We start from the raw sequence: 23,203 nt of genomic DNA on the forward strand, positions 1-23,203 counted from the left end.
TCTGAACTGTGCTTATAGGGACATATGTGTCAAAACGTATGCAGCTTTTAAAATTTATCCTTTTTCCCCCAGCTTTGGGGGCAGCCTTTGTCATAAGGGTTTGCCACAGGACTTCTTCTGAGGCAGCGAGCTGGAGAATCAATCCCACTCCTGCAGATGCTGGCCACGGCGTAAGTCTGTTATTTGCATTCGAGCGAAAACTGTGCTGTCTGTCCTGTACACCACCTCTGCGGGGTAATAATAAGATTTCCATTTCTGGGACTTTTGAACCAGTTTATCAGAGACAAAGCACTGTCTTTGCTGTTGAAAAGCTGGGGGGAATGAGGGGAAGGGATTGCTGCATTGCAGTTGTCCTTTGTGCAGAGGCTGAATTTCAGTCTTGAGGGTGTCGGGATATGCTACGGTATGTCTTCAGGCTTAATTGCTTGTCACATTTGCATGAAATAGTACCTGCAGTGATGAAGGCAGTAAAACTTCACCCACAAAAAGCCCTCTGCCAGGAGAGGTCAGAATCACGTCATCAAAGTCCGGCCGTGTCAGAAGAAAAGGCAGCCAGGGCAGGAATTACACCTTTGCTTTAGAGAGATCCTTGCTCCTATTCTACCCTTTTCTCTCGCTGCCAGGTCTGAGCTGGTCCCGTCGAGCCCTGGGCAGCCAGTGGTGCCAGGCGCCCACTGGAGAAGCCGGGGAGGCCATCACCGGGTTGTCTGGGGATGTTGGACAGCAGGCACGGTGGGGACTGGTCTCAAACCACTGCTCAGCCTTGCAGGAGCTGCGATGGGTTTGCTCTAAGCTGACCTTCCTTCAGGTGTAGCTAATGGGCATGGTCTGATGGTCTCCTAATAACAGTAATAGTGACATACAAGCATTACCCGGTTCCGCAGGAAGGTCCTTTTGCCCACTTCCCTTCTGTGGTGGGCAGCTGGGGACCGATGCCAGGGACACATCTTTTAGCCCTACATTGCAGAGAGTCAGAGAATCACTGGTGGATGCTGCAGAGCGCAGCTAGGCTCGACTACCCAAGCTGGGAGAGAGAAGTTGAACGCTGATGAGGAGCCAGAGCACTTGGGCTTGTCCTGCTGCCACTGGAGAATGGACACAAGTCACCAAGCATGGTCACAAGAGGTACCTCTTCCAGGTGACCCCACAGCTAAGGGATGCTTTGACCTCCTGGGGCACAAGTAGCACCGCTCACGTCTCTAATTCAGCTTGTTGGCAGCAAATGTCTAGCTGACCCTGACTGACTGCGTTCGGGTTTTAGGAAGTGAGTGGATCTGAAGTACATCGAAGCCATTAATGACCTTCAGCTCTGTTTAAGGCTGATGCAGCATGTGTTTATAGCAGAGAGCAGGACTGGCTCCCCTGGGCTCAGGGCAGGTGACCCCTGCAGTGGCTGGGCACCAGAGCTGCAGCCCGTCCTCTCCTGGCAGATCCTCTCCCACCGCTGCCCAAGTGGCTCCGGGATGGATTTGGGGCTCGAAGGTGTCATTTGGGAGGTGTGTTTGGCTCTGCAGCTGGTGGGTCCTCTCCCAATGAAGGTTTCTCAGATATGCTGAAGCCAACCGTTGCTCAAAGCCCTTCCAAATCAGGCCACAGGTGTAGGTGCTTCCATGGAGCTGCTAGGAGCCAACGCTGGCTTCTCAAATTAGCAATCTTCGGGTTTGATGTCTGATAGTCTGAAAAATGAGATTAGTTATTTTGTTTGCACTTCTGGCCTCTTAAGGGTGTAATTTCAAATACTGCAAAAGAAATGAATGAACTTTAAATGCTTTGGATCAGAACATGAAGTCTGAAGTTCTCTTAAGCTGTGTCTAAAACCTGTGGCCTCTAGAGCTAAAGACTCACAGTTGAAAAAGGCTGGAAGGGCAAATAGGGCGTTTTGTGAAATGTCAAAAAAATTCCTTTTTGGTTGGGATTGGGTTTTTTTTCTTAAGAGTAAGAAAAATTGAGGCATCAAAGTGGTCAAACTTGAGGAAAGTTGAGGTCAGATTTTACCAAAGTGTATCAGAATACAAATGCAAGTTCCCAAAACTCTGAAAAGAATTGTGTCTCCTGTAGCATCTTCTCTGGGTTCCAAGGCCAGGTAGCTCCTGCAGCTCTGCAAAACGCAGCCCTGAAGCTCTGGGCTGAGATCAGCTGGAACCAAGAGCGGCCGAGGCGGCGAGCACGGGGGACTTCTGCTTGCCAGGAGATGGGTTATGTTTAAATCCATGAGTTTAACTTTTAATAAGTTAAATCCTCTTCCCAGCTCTGGATCCCAGCATTACTCCTGTTAAGTAGGTAGTTGAAAGAGTGTGCTCGCCTTGGCGTATTTTAAAAATCCGTAGAAATTTCTGCTTTTTATTGTCTTTACAAAAGGTGGTTTCAAAATATGATAAACTCGCTCCCAGAGAGAGAGGGACTGAGGCTAATTTTCAAAACCTTTCCAAAATTCTAGGTTGGCAGCATGTTTTCCTACTTAGGGGAACACTTCTTTTAGCAGTGATTAGCTTGATAGAAGTACTTAATTTTTTGAGTCTTCTGTCCTATGACAGGTTCATCTAAAAGCCCTAAGGGATGAAAGTGCCTCGGTTCAGCTATTCCAGCAGAGTCAGCGCCACAGCTGTAATGAGCAGGCAAAGCCCGTCTTCTGACCCGTTACCTAGAGCACGCATTAGCTCTGCTTGGTGAAGCCGCAGAGTAGATTTGTATTTCTGTTGGAATGTCCAGCTTGCTTCTTTTAATGCTCCCCTATATGTTTCCTGACATTGGAAACCATGTGTCCTGTGGAAAGCATTTGAGCTTCATTACCTCGCTGATTGTGCACATTGCTCCACCAGCTATGTCCAGGCATCATGCTGTAGCTGAACGAAATACCTGATACAGGGGAAGAGAGCATCACTAATAAGCAGGCATAGAACAGAGGGATTTACTAGAAATTGAACTGAAGTGCTTGTAGAAGAAGAAGGCGTAAAAGCTCTCCGTATTTCTGGCTCTTTTTGGAATTTCCATGACTAAATCCAAGCAACCTGTCATTCAGCATCCTTCCCTTAAATATAAAAGGAAAATCATTCCTTTCATGCTCTCGATGCTGCATTGTATGGTGGGGACAAGAGCCAGGCATCCCAAACCCAGCTACATTTCTCTTTTCTCTTATCTGAATAAACAGTAGCACCCAAGAATGTGCCAGAGACACTGCAGGCAGGGAGGTGCAGCTCAGTGCAAGCCAAGTTGATGGCATCTGGCCGGCGGTGTCCAAGGCTCAGCGTGCAGAGATGCGGTAGCTCAGGTGCAATAGCCGACCCACCGCGCCTCATCGGCACTTGTAGCCCTGCGGCAACTCCGGGCAAGGCGCTACGTGCTGTCAGCGCTGCTCCTGCCAGCACTGCTCCTGCTGCAGCTACCTGTGTACCGCTGCCCCAGCTTCCTGCGCCTCCTGCCAAGAGAAACACTCCCATACCCTGTGTCACCTTTTCCTTCTGCTGGAAATAGTTCCTCAGAATATAAATACTGTATTGGTAAAGGCAGCTCTTACCTGTGCTTGATAAGGCAGAGGCTGCATTCATGCAATGCTGATAAATGCATCTTGAGGAGGAGGAGGAGGAGGAGGCAGCATTCTGGCAAGGCCGTGCATGGAATGGCTGGGGCAGGTGGTTGCTGCAAGTCATCTTTTTTGTTTGCTGTGGCTCATTCTCCTCCAAACAATTCCTTTTCCTCTGCTCATTCCTTCCCCTGGTGGGGAGGGACAGGCTGGGTGTCCCCAGCAAGGTGGTGCCCAGCAAAGGTGGCTCCAGCTGGGTGCTGGCCGAGGGCATTCACTGCACACTGTGCTGCAGCAGCACTGCAGCTGCACACAAAACCACCCCAAACCCCACCAGCTCCCTGGGACCGGGACTTCAAACAGCTCCTTTCCAGCCCTGCCTTGGATTTATCTGGTGTGGGACGGCTGCGCAGATCGTGTTTGCCAGGAGCAGGGCAGCCTGGGCTCCAGCAGCTCCAAGCGCTGCGTGTCAGGAGGGGGCTTCGCTTCGTCATTGATGGTCCGGGAAGGCAAGCGTGAGGGAACGGCTTGTGAGTTTCTTGTCTGTAGGCTAAAAGAGTTCTTCTCTGTGAAACTTCTCAGGCCAGCTGTTAGGAAAGGTTTGCAAACCCTCTTAATTTAAGAGAGACCATAAAAAGCAGGAAGAAAAAGCCAGCAGAGAGAAGCAAATTAGGTCCCAAAGGGGGGGAAATTTTAACTGATCTTGAATTTGAGAACTGGAAAGAAATCCATCTGGTTCTAGGTTTCCGAGAGCGAGTGCATGAGTGTTTTGCACAATGTGAAGCCTTTTGAAGGTCTCCCAGTCTTTGAGATGAGGAAAAGGAGACTGAGCTCAGTCCCAGGAACAGCTTTTTGTGCAACGGGGAGGTCGCGTAGCAGAGAAACTGAGAGCACCGAGGAAGGCAAGGACCAGTGAGCTCTCAGCCAGGTACACACCTTCTGCCTGTTTCCCACAGAGCCCTGAGCTGCCCCCAGCACACAGCACAGCTCTCCAAAGTCTGCAAAGGACTTGGTGGAAAAGGCTGAGGGACATCCAGTGCCTCACCTCTGTGGTCTCGGTCTGATGGGTGCGAGGGTAGCGGGAGCTCTCCAGTGTCCATTGGGAGGAGGCTGTTGATCCCTATGGATGCTGTTGGGTCATGGCTGAGCAGAAGTAGAGGTTGAGCTGCCACCACCATGAGCATCCCCCTCCTGCAGGGACAGGGAGCTGGTGGCACCAGGGGCACCGAGCAGCTCAGCAGTGCAGGGAGGGCTCTGAAACGCTCTATTTCCATCACCGGGCTTCCATGCCTTTGCAGAGCAGGCAGGCTGTGTGCTGTACCTTATAGCAACATTTGCTGTCGATGTCCAAATTGCTGAGCTTAATGGGGATGAAAGGGCAATGCTTTTCAAGCCACCTTGGATTAAAGGGGGTCTGTGGTGATGATGGTCTCTAGGCCCCTTGATGGAGGAGGTTTTCATTCCAGAAATAGCTGCCATGCTCTGTGGGAAAGGGTCTGGATGTCCCTGGTGTGGAGGAGCCAGAGGATGACCCTGCCCTGTGCCCGGCAGGCAGAGCTCCAGCTGCCCTCGCACCGGCTCCCACGCACGGGGAATTCATGGTCGTGGTTTCTAAAAGCATAACTCTGTAGCTCGTGATGGCTGGCCAGCCAGCATGGGCCATTGCGTTTTTCCCCGAAACATTTATGATCCTTCTTTTCCTTTCTGTGTCATGGTTGAAAGCGCTTTCTTTATTTTCCTTGAAATAATAATGTCAATCTGGGAATTGGAAACCAATAGCCTGGTTGTATTTATACTTTTTTTAAGAACATAAATTGGGGAACAGTTAAAATTATATTATTCCTGGCAGCTAAATTCCTTTTTTAATAGATAATTTGAAGTTATTTTGTTGGAAGCAGTTCTCCCCACATGTGTGTGCATGCACAGTGTGGAAGGAGTGGGGACCAGAGGGCTCGGAGCAGCTGCTGAAGCTTTCGAGGCGCTGGAAGTGCCAGGAGCTTGCCAGAATCTGCAGGTTTTCAGCTGGGAGCAGAAGAAAAACTCAAAGGCACCATCTTGCAGTTCTCAATTAAGCCCAGTTTTTATCAATGGGAGTTTTGCCTTGGGAAGAACTGAAGAACTGGACTTTCAAGATCTTTTGCTGGCAGGATCTGGTTTTTATTTCTCTTTGCTGCTCATTTTTACAAGGCTTGGGAGCGCCAGTGTTTTCTGCTATGCACCAGTGATAGACATTTGTTTCCAATTAGTATTTATTGGATTATTTTAGTCAAAAGTAAGCTTTGTATTAGAGCCCCGTAACATGCACTTTGTTATTTGTTCACAGGACGGTGTTTTCTTTTTCTGCTTGGTTTTGCATCAGCTCCAGTCTACTGAAAAGCTGGTGCAAGGCAGCATCTCTGGGGATCTGCCCTGAAACAGATTAAACCAGATTAAACAGATTACAGCATCTTATAAAGCATCTATTTCTTCCATTGGTATGGGCACATTTCTGACTCGCGTGACTGGGCATAGCAGCAGCCGATGCGCATCCTTAGGCTGTGTCTGGCTTTCTGCTGCCTTTCCCGATGGCTGGAATTAGCCCCTCCACTGGGAAGGGGCTGCTGGCCGCTCCCCCACGCCTAGCTCAGGTGGTTTGTGGCCAGATTAGCAGTAGGTACAGCGGGATTTATGGGTGTGCGCAGGGCTGACTAGCAAAGCTTTGGAAAAACACATAGGTAATGTTTTATGTAGGTAAAATAACATGGAAAACTTGTGTTTTAATGGCATCTGAGTTCCTAACTTAAGGTCATACGGCAAAAAGATTTCTGCAGTTTGCCTTGGGAATTAAAATGCAAATAAAAATATGAATACTGAGCTAAACCCTTGACCGGTGCCTTTCTCACACTGTGAATGACTGATCTGGGGAGAAAACCTCCCAAAATGAACACGGATCTTTGTGGACAAGAGTAGCTGCGAGTAAGTGAAAATACCAAGCCTGGCCCCTTGGCTTCAGGTTTTGCCCGACCTGTGCGCACAGGCAGAGCTCAGGTTTTATCGTGCCTTGCTTCTATCATGCTTTGCTAATGTAAATCAGAGCAATTGCCCCGAAGTCAGAAGAGCGGTAAGTGCTCTTAGAGTGATGTAACGCAAAATGAGAAGCAGACTCGCAGCCTTTCTTTTGCGGAAATAACAAATATGCTTTTACAGGAGGATAAATGCAGGATACTTGGCAGTGGCTCACACTGGAGAAACAGGCGAGTTCATTTGGTTGGAGACCAAGGAAAGCTGCATAGATTCAGCAAGATTTAACTGCAGGTCAAGCCTGCGTTTTCCTTTTCCTGCTGCATATCTCGGCTTTCCACAGCACGTATAAAAAATCGTTACTGCAAACTGCAAGTCCCAGCGCAGCCTCTCCGTGTATATCAAATCAAGAACTATAAATCTCAGTTTTTTCTGCTTTTTCTTCTCTTCCAGGACAACGGGCCTGCCCAGAGCAGGAGGCCAGTGCCCCACGGTACTGGTGGCAGCCCCATGGACAACAAGCAGATGTTGAATGTGCAGCATCATCACCCAACCCGGCTCTACGCTAACAGCAGCTCCGAGTCAGCTCTGCCGGGCCAGCTGAGTGGGCTGCACATCACCCCGGCCCAGAGGTAGGACGAGAGCATGGCTCAGACACTGGGTCCCACTGCTGTTCCTGCAAGCTCAATTTCAGGGGTGTGCACTGAAGCTGTTTTGCTCCTGGAGCTCCAGAGGTGCTGGGTTCAGCTCCTGCTCCATTGGGCTGGGCAAGTGTAGGTGGGAGAAAAAACGGGGGAAAAAAACTCTGAACAACCAAAGCCCCCCAAAACTCAAAAAAAAGGATGGTTGGAGATGCCAAGTTCTGAACAAAATGACCATGTCTACGTATGTAGTAACTGCTACACTGAATTTAAGCTTGTGATGCTGCGGCAATGTTCAATCACTTCTCTCTGAGAAGGGTGAAGGGGCTGGTGTTCCAGATCTGTGAAAGTTCCTTCTGTTGACAGCGGGGGTAGGTAGATGGGCATCTTCAGGTCCAGTCCCCAGGCTGGGATTAATTGCAGGGAGTGTCACAGACATTAGTATCCCATTTTTTCAAAGGATACATTCAAGGCGGGATGGAGGGTTTGGCTCTCCTAGGAGTGGGGATTGCACCGGCACAAAGCCAGGAGCCAGCACCTGGGTTGGGAGCTGGAGATATCATGGAGAAAATTAACCCCAGTAAACTGGGAGTTTTATCAATGTACGATCTGCTCAGTGCAGCTGTCTGGGAGGCTGAGAAATAAATAATGCTCGTAGGAAAGAAAAAGCTTTTGTGTAGCCAAGAATGGTTTGGGTGGATAACTCGGACTTTGAGATAGGCCAGGTTGTGGACGGTGATGCTTTCGCATGGCTTACGCCACTGCTGATTTATGCTTCTCCAGACTGGCAAAATATTCTGCAAGAAAGTAATGTCTGTATCAAGTACAAAGAGCAGAGCGAGTTTCTTTTCAGCTCGGGAACTCTGTGGCTGCACGAATTCATATTTCAGTGATGCTGCGAGCCAGCTTATTCCCTGTGCTGCTCCAGGGAAGTTAATGAAGTTGGAAAGAAGAGAACTGCACAAAAAATACAGAGAGCAAAATCTGCTGTTATCTGTGTGTGAGCCAAAAGCCAGATCAGCTTGGGCGTTGGAGCAGGACGGGGGCAGGAGGGCGATCTCTTTGAGTTGTGCTTGATCAGGCTGGACTGGTCAAAACCTGCCCTTTTTCACTGGAAGCGTGTGCACTGGTGCACAAGAGGGCTGTAGGCAGGCAGGTCGGCACTCGGGGCACACGGGGGCTTGGGCTGGCCGGGAGTCGCGGCGACGGGTCTTCAGCTGCCTCGGCAGCCCCGAGCCCCAGCAGCGGCACTTCTGCTCTGCCCGCCGGCACCGGCACTGCTGGGTGGGTCGCTTCCCAAAAATGGAGCTTTGGCTCTTCTTTGAGAATGAATTTTCTTTTGTTTTGGGGTGGGTTTTGTTGGTTTTTCTGTTTGTTTGTAAGTGAATTTTATTTTTCTCTCTCTCTTTTTTTTTTTTTTTTTTTAGCATGAATGTATTGCTGATGGAGAAAATGAGTCAGATGATGGCTAAAATATGTTAAGCTGTCTGGTGGCGTTCAGGGCTCATGCTGTATTTATTGGTTTTATAAAGACCTTGATGACCTTCTCCTTACAAAGGAAAAGGAGCCCCTTTTGCTGGAGCTGTGCTGTGCTTTGGGGCCTCAGTGAAGCTCAACAGCACTTCAGTTCCCCCCTACTCAGCAGGACACTTAAACATGTACCCAAAATATTTTTTTTTAATTCCTAACTATGCTTTTCATGTTTTGATGTATCGACTGAACTGGAATAATGGTTTAAATGACTATTTGTTGTCTGTTATGCCACATACAGACAAGGAGCAGCTCCAGGTCTGGATGCTGAAGGTGGGCATGTGGGCATGTGGCTGGGGGGGCAGGTACGGGGCTGCTCTCGTTCCCTGAGTGCTGAGCAGCCCCGCAGGGTGCTGTTCTCATTTAAGCTGTGGGCTCTGTCTGACCAATGGATCCTTTAATGCAGTCACCTACAGAAACGCTCACTTCAAAAGAGGCGCTGGTGGCTGGCCAGGGGATTTGCTGCCGTGCCGGTGCTGGGCAGCAGCACACGCTCTCCTCGTGCCGGATGCCCTCACAGTGGTACAAGGGGCCGTGGACCCCCTGGCCCTGTGTAATTAATGAAATGCAGTGGTTTACCCATTTTTTTCAATAAATTCCATGTGTGGCCAAGCAAGTTACAGTGCTTGTGGCAGCTGTCCTCTTCCCTGCGGGTACCTGGGCCAGCCCCAGCTACATTGCTCAATTGGAGCCCAACAGGGAACAAGTTTAACTTCCCTGGTTCGGTGGCTGCTCCTGGGACAGGCATACCTCCAGGCAGAGAAACCCATGGGAACAGAGAAGTGTTTGAGTTTGATTGAATCTGTGGGAATGTGGAGGTTTCAGTACCTCCCTGACGAGCTGACAGTTGCTGTTTATATTTGACTTGAGCTTTTCCTTCTTTAAAACAGCGTTGACCCCATGAAGTCTCTCCCACGGAACAGAAACGGGATTGATGTGGAGTCGGATGTCTACAAGATGCTTCAGGATTATGAAAAGCCCGTTTCAGAGCCTAAGCAGTCTGGATCCTTCCGATACTTGCAGGGCATGTTGGAGGCTGGTGAGAATGGTAAGGAGGGTTGGCACCCACAGCGTGTCCCCACCAGTCCCTACACCTCCCTGCCACTGGGGCTGTGGCACTGTGCTGCTGCGGGGCTTGAACCATCATTTGGTCCCTCTGCACCCCGTTCCATGGCCTGAAGCCCACGAAGATGCTGTTGCAGGCTGAGTTCTTTCTTCCTTTGCTGAGGTCCAGAAGCTTGAAAAGCCTCTAAAGGACCTGGCTGCAAGAGCTGATGGGGGGGGGGGCGGTTTGCAAATTCCTCTGCACCATCATTTTACTGCACATCACTCAGTGCTGGGGCAGCTCAGCTTGACACGGCAGGGTCCAAGCACTCTGTGAAGGGCAACACGTGGACAGCAGGTTTCAAATCAGGGTTTCAGGGACTTAGGCCAGCAACTGGGGGCTTGCCAGATTCGATGGCTGACTTGAGCGTCGTGTGAAAGCTGGAATTGCAAAAAGCTTCTGCATGGCAGCTGTTTTCCTGAGATCATTTATGAAAGTAATGGCCTAGAGCAGTTGTGTAAGATCACCAGTGGAGAACTGTAGGCCTGTTTAAGTAAATGGCATTTGCATAAGGATGTGGGATGGTCCTCAGCAAGGCAGGGATAGAGATCAGGAACTCTTGGCTCACTTCTCAGGTCTGTCACAGCTTCCTGCCTGCAAGGTTAATGCAGGCAGGGGCCAATGCTGAGCATTATATAATAAGATCCCCAAACTATATATTTCAGCTTCTTTTTACTTGCCTTTCAACCTTAAGTCCATTGGGGCCTTTATGTTCAAACTTCCAGGCTTCGCTTTACAACCATTAGGGCAAGACTTTTCTTTCTGCTTCCTTCCAAGAGCCTCGCACTCCAGTCATGTGAGTCCAGGAACTTAGATTTTATGGGAAAATACCCACTACTGCAAATCTCATCATGAACCCGTGAGAGGTAGCGAGTCGGGCTGTGGTGCTCCAGGTCCGGTGTATATAGAACGATGGAGAACCCTGTTCTTTGACTAGAAGGAAATTGCTTCTTGCTTCACAAGAAGGACGATCACAGGTAACTTCTGAGCATCAAGAGTTTCCACCAGTTTCAGTTTTCTCAGTGGTACTGAGGCATGTCTGCAAAGCGTAAGATAGGATCAGCCTTGGAAGCAGCGGGTGTAAATGTTGCAGCCCCTCCCAGGCTGGCAGGAAAACCGATGCTAATTACGGGCTTCAGTTGTGCCTGCAAGTCCTTCACCGAGAGCAAGCACGGGCAGCTTCCCGGTGCGGCATCTGCTGCACCCCCAAGTCTCCTCATTAGGAAAAAGTAAATAGGAAGCGACTGTGTTAATTGCAATTAGTAATGCTGCTGCCTTCCTCCCTTCTCTGTGCCAGGCAAAGGGAACAAAATCGAAGCTTTGCTGGTTTGCTCCTGCCTCCCCTCACATCCTGCAGCCTTGGGGTGGCAGAAACCCATCACTGCCTTTGGGAGAAAGGGAGAATGGAAAAGGTGTGGGCTGTGGAGGGGGGGCGGGGATGACAGAGAGGTGCCAGGATAGTCCCCAGACCCCCAGGGCTCTGCCACCGACCCTCTCCCTCCTGGCTGTGCTGTGCAGAGGGCAGAGGGGATGTGCGACCGACTGCCGGCGCAGTTTCACTCGTGCCTCCATTGTTACAACGCTGTTTATTTCATGGGGAATGAGAAATTAAGTGAAAAGCATCTCTCCTGGCATAAAGCTCTGTGATGTTTCAGCATGGTTTAAATCCCCAGGAGTGTTCTTGCTAGGTTGTTTTACAGCTTCCACCCCTGCTCCTTTTTTCTTAAGCCTACAATTATACATTTTGGCCCAAGCCTGCTGTGCGTTGTCCTTTTAAAGGCAAGATCTCCTCTCCTGAGGAGCCAAGTGTCCCATATAAGATAAGTCATTGTCTGAAAGGTGTTTCTGCTGGAAGCCGTGTTTTCTTCAGCACCACCAGCCCCGTGCCGCACCCTTAAGGAGCAATGTTTCGTGCTGAGGGTCTGATGGTGGCTGGAGGAATCATTGCAGTTGCCTCCGTAAGCACCTTTGGCATGTGAAGGATGAGCACTGCAGCCACAAACGGGGATGTGATGGTTAAGGTTGTGGGATTAAAGCATCTCACTGCCTTGCTGAGGACCATAAATTACGGTGGGGTTGTGGGCTGGCGCATAGAAGGAAATGATCCATCGTTTGGGAAGATGGAAGCAGCCCTCTCAGCAAGGCTCATTTTGCTGTAAAATCTTTTTTCCCTCCACCCGTCTCTCTTTCAAACAGCGTACCCAATCGCTCCATCTGAGAGACAGTGACAGCTTAACTGTTAAATGTTGGCCGATGAGCGTGCCTAGTCCAAGCACACCGTATCTCATGCTGGGGGAAGCCAACAACTCGAGCAGTTGGTTCGGCTGATTCCCAGCAAGGCAGCAGAAGGACTCAACAAGGGAGCTCGGCTGGAGCCAGCCAAGCGCTCGGAGCACCCTGGGGTGGAGCAGCCCCAGTGCGCTCCTGCACAGGCAGTCTGGCACGGACCAAAGCTCTCAGCATCTCCAAACACTGTATCTTGGGAAAGTGGGGTTTGGTGGGAAATTAGTCCTTTGGGTTTTACTTGCTTGGCTAGAACCGTTGGTCTCTAGATCAGAGCCACGGCTGGAGACAGGATCAGCCGTGCAAGGGTGCCTGCGCACCCCGAGGGTAGCCGGGGGGTTTGTCAGGCTGCTCCCTCCTCCCCAGCTGAGCCCAGGACAGAGGGTGCTCCTGAGATGTGCCAGCCGGGGGAGCGGGGGTCTCTCCGTGGAAGGGAGCTTTGCCAAGCAATGCCATTCAAAACAGACCGTGTGAACCTGCATGGGGTCAGCGAGCGACCGCCAGCGATGATGCAACGGCCTCAGGTTTAGGAAAGGCAGAGATGTTCCTGGAGCTGTGGAGGGCACTTCAGAGCAAAATCCAAGTGGAAGGTTCCAAAATGAGCTCAGAGTGTAGACACCTGGGTTAGAAAGGGCCTGTGCCCCAGCAGAGACCTCCTAGGCATCGTGGTTTAAGTTTGACCGTGGACTGAAATACCCTGGCAGCTCATGGAGCGTGGGAAGTCTGAATGCTGCAGGATGGCATGCTCATCCGAGAGCTCCTCTGCTGCTTTTCCAGACTGTGTCCACTGATGGAGTAAAATACGTTGTCCTTTTTCAGGAGCTTTTCCTTTCTATAACCTTAGGCCGTCACCAAGGAGCCACGGATCAATATATACCCGAAAGACCAGTCAGCTGTGAGCCATGAAGAAACAGGCAGTGAATACTCGAGGCTTTGAAGTATCCCAGTGGCTGGCAACAAGGATGTGTGTACTGCCCCAAGCCCAAGGGCAGCTGACAGACAATGTGGAGGGAGAGGGCTGCAACACGGAAAACTTTGCCGTGATATTGTTCACATGCACAAACTTTTCATTGTTTCCTTTCCCGTCATTGGACCTTTACGAAAGGAGGCTTGGTGCCCAGAAGATGTTATCTTCTATCACAATGTTTTATTTGAGATTAGATGAGTGTTCTAGGAAGAAAAAATGCATGTAATGCTATTCTTGTTGAGTTTAATTTGCCTAATTTTCTAAAAGGCTTTCATCTTTGTCTCCTTGACTGATGGGGGATCTACCAGGTGCACCTGAAATGTTGGTGTGAGAAAAGCTCTTCTTTCTGGAGCTTTTCTGAGATTTTTGCTATTTATCTTTCTTAATTCACTAAATAGTATTGCAGCCAAATTCATCTCTCATCTCTAGATTAAGGCTGCCGTGCCTTTTGACAAGGTGTATGTACAGAGCTGGTGTATCACGGTAGGGGACAGATCATCTGCTGGCACAGCTGAGGGCTGCCACATCCCTGCTTCCTTCGGATGAGCAGAGGGGCAGCGCGGTGTCCATGTGACTCCTGAGGTAGTTGGTCTCACTCTTTGCTTTTTTAATTCCTTCCAAGCAAGTTGCAGGTTCTGTTGTGACAGGCAGAGACTCATCTGACTCCTTAAGAAAGAAAGAAAAAATAAATAAAAAGCCCTGAGAGGACAAGTTCTCAATCTCCATTTAAAATTCTTGGCAGGTGAAAAACTCGACAAACTGAGCAACCCTCGAAACATCAAGTCGCCGGTGTCAAAGCTTGGCGGTGCCATGTCCGGGCTGCAGATGCTCCCCGAGTGCACCCGCTGCGGGAATGGGATTGTGTAAGTGTCGCGTCTCGCTGGAGCCTCCAGTTCGGTGAGGACAGGGACGCAGGGACGCAACACGTGGGTTGGAATTTGCAGTGAATACCTTTATTACAGAATAGCTTAAATCCCTTTCTGGGTTTTTTGCTAACCATATATAAACATGGAATTGAGGAATATGGTTTGGATTGCCCCTTTTAAGGGAATCTTGCAGCAAAATGGGAATGATTCATGGGATGGTTCCTGCCCTGCTTAGCACAGCAACTGCCTGGGGACTATGAATAGCGCTGGCAGCGTGGGCAGCACTGGCACTCTTCCACTGCCTTATGGAGGGGGAAACGCTTCAAGGGTTAAGTTGAAGAGGTCTGTGGATTGTTTTTGTTTGTTGAAGAGTTTACTCTCCACTGGATGGCTGCTGGGTTTGATTTCAGAGAATATAGGCATTTTTCTGCTTGTGATGTAACAGGTTCTGTTGTAATTTACGCTCTGCTCAAGGCACATTTGCTGGCTGGGCGTCTGCTCTGCCAGTGCCTGTGACTGTGTTCCCACTGGTGCTGGGACCTGAGCATCCCTGATCCAAAAGCTGAAGTGCCAGCGTGTGCGCAGCCCCGGCCCTGCCAGCAGCGCTCGGAAGATGCCAGCTCCCGATGTTCAGATCCAGGCTGATCGTAGATATTTATGGCTCTGTAGATATTTAAGGCTTTGCTTTGCATCGAGCCACGGAGCAGTACCACAGCGGGTGCAGGCGAACAGGAATGGAGCATCCCTTCCTGCAGCGGTACGGCGGAGCTGTGCCTGGAGCAGGGCGGCAGCTTTGGGTGGGCTGAAGTGTTGGGATGGGAACTGATAATAACCCCCTTGGGTGCCCCTGCGTGCCGCTTTCCTTTGCTTACTCTGCTTTGCTGGAGGCAGCAGGACAAGCTGTCTGTGCTCACTGTTCCTCCGCCTCACCCCAGCTCTCCCCATCTCTCACCAGCGGCACGATCGTCAAAGCCCGGGACAAGCTCTACCACCCCGAGTGCTTCATGTGTGACGACTGCGGCCTCAACCTGAAGCAGAGAGGGTATTTCTTCATCGAAGAGCAGCTGTACTGCGAGACGCACGCGAAGGAGAGGGTGAAGCCCCCTGAGGGATATGACGTGGTGGCTGTTTATCCCAACGCTAAAGTTGAACTTGTCTGAGCCCGGGCTGTGCTCCGGAGAGGGCGGGCGGCCACGCGCCCACCCACGTCCTCCCCGCCGGCTGCGCAGTGCGGCTGTAATCAACCCCGATTACCAAAGCCCAAGTTAAAGTGCCTTTTCCTAGATAAATCCGTTTACACTTGGGATCTCCAGGGGGATGGTGTTGAAAGCATACGAACAGGTTTTTCTCTTCTTTTTGACACTCTGCTTTTTGGGTTGCTGTGTTGGGTTATTATTAGTCTGTACCATAACCTTATCCAAGATCTGTGTAAATATTGATTAATTCTCTACTCTATTTCATATAAAACCAGTATTCTTTTTTTTGCCCCTCTCTCCTGAAAAAGCAAGGAAGATGTTTTAAAAACAAAGAAGATAAGGCACTTTCAGAAAAGAAGCTGACTCCCGTATCCTGACCTTAATCTCCTGCCCTCTGGCTGCCCTGGTGATTAAAAGCTGACCCCCTGAGGAGTCTGGGGTGCGGTACCGGTGGGTTGGGGTCTCCAGCTCAGCCCCACCCCAGCAGATGCGCCAAGGAAGGGTGATCTCTTAGAACAGTAATTGCTGTGAAACTGTATGGATCGGGGCACTGTAGTTTGAGCCTGACCTGGACCCATCCGAGTTCCCCGAGAGATCTCTACACTGAGTGTGCAGTGACGCTTTTTTCTTCCTTCTATCACTCCTAATTCAGTTGTTCTCTGTCATGTAATCACCCGAGCCCACCTACAAGAGGCACTGAAATAGCACAGAGCCCACCTTTGCTATTCTCACCTCCCATGCTCCTGCCCCACAGCTGTCCTTGCTTCGGCTGTTCTGAATCTTCCCCAGCTTTTGCTATGTTTTTGTAGTCCTTTATTTCTAGATCCCCAGACTGCTGCCATCTGGCTCTGCCTCCCAGCAGGGTGGTGGGGAGAAAATCTCTCCAGGCACTTAGGCAGTGGCTGGAGCCGCAGCAAGCCCCAAGTCCAGAGGCAGCAGGTTCAGATTTATACCCGTATCCCAAGGCTGCGCCATCAGCCAGGTCTGTCATCCACTCTATTTGACAGGAAAAAGTTCTTGAGGATCTCGGGATGTTGCTTTCTGGAGAAATGTTTTTTTCATGTTAGTGTTTGGAGGAGAGTTCAGTCACCCAGCTGCTGGGTGCCCCTGAGGGTGGCGACCAGAGGCATGCGTTTGGTACCATGGTTGCAACAGCGTCCTTCCTCCTCCTCGCTTGAGAGAGAGAGGATGTGTGGGAGAAGTGTCTGCTCACTTCCCTTCCATGGAGAAGGAAAATAAGATCAATGGGGCCAAAGCCCTCCTTCCCCTTCTGGCTGTCCATAACAGGGATGTGAGGAATCCAGGGCTGGAGGAGGGGCGGCAGCATTATCCCAGTCGGGGCTGAGCATGCAAATTCTTCCTACAGGTTTTACACCCTAGAAGGGAGTAAGGATTTTAGGGTGTTACTGGGCCACACCTAGACCTCTTTGTGGCGTGCCTTATAGGTATTGAAGCAGCTCCTGCCCCGTCCTGGCAGCCTCCTTAGCCAGCCTGGGCTGCCCAAGCATGCAGCTCCCTGCAGCTGGGTACTACCTTGCAGCCACAGGGATGCTGGCCACACGCGGTCCTGCTGACAGCAGCATATCCACCTCCTCCTCCTCCTGCCACCAGGATTTTTAATAATTAAGCACAAGAAACACGTGGAGATTTTTATCGCAGTGGTGAGCCTCATTTTTCATAGCTTTGCTTGGTAGGTTGGACCATCTGAAAGGAAATACTTGGGACAACTGTACATGATGAGAAGACTAACAGTAATTGGGTGGGAAGCGTTGCTGCCCCTGCCTGCGGGTGTCTGCTTGGAGCTTGTTACTTTGCTGTGTCAGAAACATTTGTTCTGAATTCCTCTGTCAACCTTGGGCGTAGCTGGGCTGAGCTCTGGCGCTTGTAGCTTGACAAGTTTAGGCTTTACCCAAACCCAGGACCAAATCCGGCTCAGCTGAGCCATGAAAAACTCACAACATGAATGGCACAGGGGGCTTTTTCCATTTTCCCGGTCGCAGCTGCCTGTCCATCTGGCTGTCCCCAGCTCCTGTCCCCTGTTTGACTCCATCTGTGCGGTGGCTGTGTCCTGCGGGGATGCCAGGAGTCTTGCAGCCCTGGCACAGGGAATGCCTGAGAACTTCATAGATCGTTTCATTGCCCTTAGTTGAACGCCCAACTGAGCTGGCTGCTGGTGGGGCATCCTTGGTGGTCTCACCTGGCTGCTGCACCAGTACAGCACTGGGAGCGCTGGGCACAGGGCTTTCCTTTTAATTTGAAACCAGGTTCCCACAAATCAATTTTTCCAAGTGGTTGTCTCGTGATACCATTTCTTAGGAGTAATCATCTCAATTGATCCCCCCTGCATTGAAACTGGAGCTGCCTCACACAACCCCGTCCCAGAGCACGTCAACTCCTGGCTTCAGGCCACCTCCCTCACATTATGGAGTTTTCTAAGAGATGCCACAAGCAAACCTGCATCACCACATGGAACACAATTTAACTCTGTAAAACACAGCAAGGGATCCGTTTGTATGAAATACAAAATAAAACTGTACTGTTGGTTTTCTGCCCACGTTACTTAGCTTGGCCGTTGCCTGGTCCCCAGCTGGGTCTCTCCCTGGCATTACCGTACATGCAGGGCTTTGTCAGCATCCAGATAAGGGGAAGTCTGGATACACTTTAAAAAGCATCTCTGAGACTGGGAGCTGCACTTCTCATGGCATTGTGCATTGAGAGCCTCGGCTGAGGCTTGGCCTGTGTTTTGGTGGAACGTTGGTTGGCTTTGACTTAACTTACAAGACCCTCCTGAGACCCTGCATCCCATTGGGCTCAGAGGTGGGAAGGGCCATCATGTCTCTGCCTGTTACGCGAACACCCATGGGTGCCCGGCTCCTCTCCATCGGTGTGACCCAGCCCATCCTGCGATGGTCCAGGGCTTTACTGCATCTGCCCCTGTGTAAGTGAAGTCAATTCAGTTTTTTAGCAGCAGCAGCCAGCCGCGGTGCTGCTGCCAGGTACCTTCTGCCCGATGGCCCAGGCTCTGACCGGAGCAGAAGGCGCAGCTCTGCAGGGCTGGGCATGGCACCTGCCCCATCGCTGGCAGAGAGATCCGGGCAGCACCCGGGCTTGAAAGCGCCCTTCTCCCTAAAGGTGATGTAAACCATGGTACAGCCATAAGCAATGAGTGCTCCTGAAAATCCCCGTGCACGGCATCGGCTGCGGCGCTGCTCAGGCTCTTTCCCTAAGTGCTGCAGCCCCGGCAGGGAGCCCAGAGCTGCGGCACTGGCACAGTGGGGGCAAAACCAGCCCCAAAAGCCCTGTCCCAGCCTGTCATGGCTGACATTGAACCACAGAAATCCACTGGGTGGTAGGAGCATGGGCATCAGCAGGCAGAGGGTGCGTTCATCAGGGTTTAGCAGCTGTACTATTGCCTACGCCGCTGGGTCTCAGCAGGTCTGGGTTTAATGGTTGATGGGTGTTCAATTCACTGCCACACGGGGAAGTCAGAAGCAGCATGAGTTAGGTGCCTCCAATAGATGTTTAATCTAACAGGTTTTATTTGGAAAGCATTCATATCTGGAAATTGTTGCTTGTACGTGCTTAAAATAACTGAAAAGACAAAGCCTCTGAGGATCCGCATGTGGCATTAAAGATTTCTGTACAGTTTGGGTCTGTGTAACTCCATCTCTAATTAGCGCACATATTCAAATCATTAGCATATCTATGACTCTCCAATTAGCAATTTCTCTGTTCACCCTTGAATACATACATGTCAGGTGTGGGCTTATGTTACAGCCACCATGACCCCAGCCTCTCTGCCCTGGGCACTGCAGCCCCAAGCTGAGCTCCATGGGGCAATCCCCAGGGGTGAGACCCAGTGGGGAGTGCAGGGTGCCTCGGCAGCCCTGGGACCCCTGCGAGACCCCTCGCTGTGCACATCGCAGCCCCAGCCCACGCAGCAGCCGCTGTCTGACCTGCCCAGCCCTGGGAGCCTCCTCCAGGCTCCTTGCTGCTTGGGAAAAAAACACACGTAAGATCCAACGTGGCAAAGGACACCGTTAATTAACTAAATGAGCTGGGACCAGGGCCAAACTGATTCAAGTTCTAATGGTTTAATTTTTTCTATGTATCTTCATTAAAGTTTCCTAGTTAGCTGGGCATTATTTCCACCACCACACCCCTTTTCTTCTGCTGCTTTTGTTCAGAGTTGTTTAACTTTGCTTTTGTTACTAGTTGGCTGCCCCAGGGACCTTAAAAAAAAATCTCGGCTGGTCCATTTGTATTAGGATAAAAGTCCTTGTGCCACAGGAGGGGAGGCAGAGGGAAAGAGGCTCTTTGGAAAAGTTCCCTCTCCTCCCTTTCTCATGTGTGAAAGAGGGTATTTTAATTACTTCAGGGAAACAAAATCTTCCCCACACATATAATGAAACACACAAAACTGCTCCTGAATGTAAAGGAACTTATCTGCAAGTTATTTTGCCTCTCTGTTTCTCCCCAGGAAAGCACAGGCTGTCAGGAAACACCCACAGAGCTCCCCCAGCCCAGGAACAGCTTCTCACACCAGGACATTTAAATGTTTAGAATTTTTATGTAGTCCTAAAGCCGTTCCTTCACGCAGGGCAAGCTGGTGGGGAGGGCCTGGGCTGCGGCCAGCACTGCTGCTTTGGGCAGTTAATGTGCTCGGGGTCGCTCTCATGCTGTGCAAAGACACTGTTCAAGCACGCTTCAGGCTTTTAGCTTTATTAATGAAAACAAATGTGTTTTGTTTTGTTTTGTTTTTTTTAAGAAATACCTTAGTTTTTCACTCCCAAACCTGAGGGGTGCCAGGGGGCCAGCGGCGAGCTTCTGTTCTCCCTGAGCTGATTGACTCAGAGGTCAACAGCAAGCTGCTGGCACCACGGGATGGGACGGCAGGGCTGGGACTCGCTCGAGGGACACTGAGCATCATTGTCGGAAAAGCCAATGGAGGGGACCTGGGGAGGCCACCTGCTCCCTGCCCCTGTCCCCAGGCAGTGCCAGCCACCAGCATCCCTCCCGGGAGGTGTCTGATCTTCCTCGGGATGGAGACTCCGAGCTTGCCAGGCTGCGTGTCCCACGGCATTGCTGAACATCTTGGGGGTGCGAAGGAGTGCCTTGGGTGCGTGATGTGCCGAGGAATGTATGGGGTGCATAGGGTAGATAGTGGTGAATCACAGAACGGCTTGGGTTGGAAGGGACCTTGAAGACCACCCAGTCCCACCCCCTGCCACAGGCAGGGACACCGGCCACCAGCCCAGGTTGCCCCCAGCCCCGTCCAGCCTGGCCTCGGGCACTGACAGGGATGGGGCACCCACAGCTGCCCTGGGCAGCCCATGCCAGCTCCTCGCCGCCCTCACAGGGAAGGATTTCCTCCTAATGGGGGTGCCTGGGGCTATATAGGATGTGTTGGGGGTGCCTGGGGGTACGCGAGGTGCAGATGGGGTACATGGAGCGCAGGGACACGGGGACAGGCCGAGCTCCAGCCCAGCCAGGCGCTGCGCCTGCCTCCTGCACCATCTAGTGATGGAAACCGAAATATCCAACGGCATCTCCCACCCGGGCAGGACGGGAGAACCTGCGCTGTGAGGATTCCCGGCGCTGTGGGGTGGTTCCCGGGTGGGAACAGCTAAACCCACCCGGAGGGCAGCGCTTCTGAGAAACCTCTGGCAGAGGCTGCTCCGGTGGAGACCGTTTCAAGCCGGAGCGATGGGTTTGAGCCCATCCCCAGCATGTGCGTGCTGCCAGACATCCCATCTCTTCTCCGGCAAGATCCCTCGCCTTTCCTTGCTGTGGTGCAGCCCTGCCCCACATCCCTGTGCCCGGACCCAAAGGCTGAGGGGCCAGGGGAGCAGGACGGGGTGGTCGTGCAGCTCCACGGTGCTGAGCTCTGCAGGACACCTCAATACACCTGCTCCTGCTGCAGAGCCGTGATGGAAGCGTGTGCTGGTGCCCTGGGCCAAAGCGGTGTCTCTTACCTGACCGGAGTGATGCTGCACCAGGTAAAACTACTTAAGTCCTTGGTGGGTGGTGGATGGCCTTGGGAAATGTTGAGTAGGTGCATTTCAGGGAGTTTTATCTCAAATCCTCACACACACGCTACGGGCTGGCACCCTGGCTCCAACCCTACAGGATTCCTACCACAAATACAATTGCCTGACAAATATTAATCCTGATGAGTGTTTGTCTGCCCAGCTCTGCTTAGGAAGGAAAAAGTTCACACACCACTGCCAGGAACTGGGAAGCGATGGCCGCAGCTGCCCCTGAAAGCTGTAAGTCCCGTAAATCAACCCAGTGTGAAGTGAGCCTTGCACCGGGGAAGCCTCGGCACCGCTCCGTGGGTAAATGCATCACACTGCTGAGAGCGCAGCAAGGCTGCAATCAGTCAGGAGCCTTTTCAAGCGCTGCCAAAGATTTTTTCCCAGATGCCATCGGTCCAGCGGGACGTGGCCCTGATGGACATGACCACTGGCTCCAGCTGCTCCGGAGCGGGGAGCAGGCAGGCAGGAGCGTAAAGCCAGGGCTTTGGGCAGAGCATGGCTGCACCCCGCTCGGCTGGGCGGCACACGCGCTTCAGCACCTCCACGCCAGCTCCAAGACCTCAGGGGACACTCTGCAGGTTCAGCAAACACACTTAGAAAATGGATTTTGATTTGTCACACTGACAAGCTTCCACATGATCTCAGTGCTAGGCAAACAACATGGAATTAGAAAACTCTAATTATCACATACTTTCTTAATTCCCAGCTCTTGAGATGGCTGCTGGGCGGGTGACACAGTAGTCCCACCAAGGCAGAGGATCCCTTGAGACAGGCCTTCCCAAGCAGAAGAGGAAGAGCAGAGCTGCCTCGGGCAGTAACCACCCCCACCCTGAGCAGAGCAGGAGCTCTGGGAGCACCACACAGCACGAGGGTGCAGTGACCGTGCACCAGCAGCCTGTTGGTGCCACTTCCACCTCCAGCCCCTGCCTGAGTGTTTCAGGCCCTGTTAGAAAATCTGTTTGCACAAGAACAGAAAATTTGCGTAAGAGCTGGTTTCTCAGCTCCTCAAAGATTTGCTCCTTCTCCCCCTGTGACGGAGGTACTCCTCCTTTGCTCTGCCGGCTCCTTAGCATCTGATTTCACTTTACAGGAATCTCTCTGCTCTTGTTTCCCGCATGCTGCTCTTCATCTAATAGCTGAAAGGGTGGTTTAGAGGGTTCAGTGAAACGCGCTGGCCACTTTCAGAGGGGTCATTTGGGAGAACTAGGATTGGTCCTTCCTCTACAGTGAACTTGCTCTGTGGCTGCCCGAGCCATTTACTGGCCACTAATCCCATGTGGGTTTCGTAATCTCCATGCCTGGGTTGAAGCATTCCTGATGTTGGATCATAAGCGGGGTCTGCAATGCGGGGAACACCCAGCAGAGCCTGGCAGGCGGGCGGCATCGCTCTGGGCTACAACAATTGTATGCAGAAGCTCATGGCGCTGTGGCCGAGCTGGTGAGAACACAAGGTGTTTCTAATCTACTAAATTACGTAGATTCACAACATAAAAGAAATAAGAAAAGACATGGTGTTTTCATGTTGAACACCTGAAATTTATAATACATTAAGGATTCATCTGCAAACCAGATAAACCTGAGCTTGTGTGCATGCCTACCACTTACTTTTGATATGCTAAATTTGCAGGCTAACCAGAGCTGTTTACAAGCACTGCAAATTATTCCTCTGTAAACAATTACTGTTGACTGAATAATTATTAAGATTGCACTAACACTAATGCTTAAGACAATACACTCCAAATTCCTTGCTTCCTCATGGGAGCAGGCATGCATTGCCTGTCTGCTGTGGCTCTTGCACAGCCCCAAGGCAGGGCAGGGTGGAGGGCTGCTGCCTGCCCCTGCCTGAGCTGCCTGCGAGCTCCTGATCTGCCTGAATCGGCCACCACCCCACTCTTATCACTGGGGACAGCTTTAGCTGTGTGGTGGTGGCCCAGGCCTGACAGTGAGATGCCACCTCCAGCCTCTCTCCAGGCAGGAGGTATCTAAATCTTCCCCATGACATCAGCTCTCCATCCCTTATGCCGAGGAGCAGCGGATCTCTGCCTGGCTCAGGTAAA

The 23,203-nt window shown here is 51.3% G+C and overlaps 2 protein-coding genes across 2 annotated transcripts in view; both read left to right on the forward strand.

The window, feature by feature from the left end:
* The window catches only part of PDLIM4 (PDZ and LIM domain 4), a 53,063-nt gene extending 35,396 nt beyond the window's left edge, over positions 1-17,667 (forward strand). Inside the window, exons 4-7 of the mRNA XM_080397801.1 lie at positions 6,974-7,152; positions 9,582-9,739; positions 13,789-13,909; positions 14,868-17,667. Coding sequence (XP_080253927.1) covers positions 6,974-7,152; positions 9,582-9,739; positions 13,789-13,909; positions 14,868-15,072 — 663 coding nt within the window. The 3' untranslated portion in view covers positions 15,073-17,667. The remainder of the gene's footprint in view (positions 1-6,973; positions 7,153-9,581; positions 9,740-13,788; positions 13,910-14,867) is intronic.
* Positions 17,668-18,893: 1,226 nt separating this feature from the next.
* LOC308067977 (solute carrier family 22 member 4-like) overlaps positions 18,894-23,203 on the forward strand; it is a 30,390-nt gene continuing 26,080 nt past the window's right edge. The window contains exon 1 of the mRNA XM_080397784.1: positions 18,894-23,198. Coding sequence (XP_080253910.1) covers positions 23,142-23,198 — 57 coding nt within the window. The 5' untranslated portion in view covers positions 18,894-23,141. The remainder of the gene's footprint in view (positions 23,199-23,203) is intronic.

The sequence above is a fragment of the Falco punctatus genome (assembly GCF_963210335.1).
Source record: "Falco punctatus genome assembly, chromosome: 8".
NCBI lineage: Eukaryota > Metazoa > Chordata > Aves > Falconiformes > Falconidae > Falco > Falco punctatus.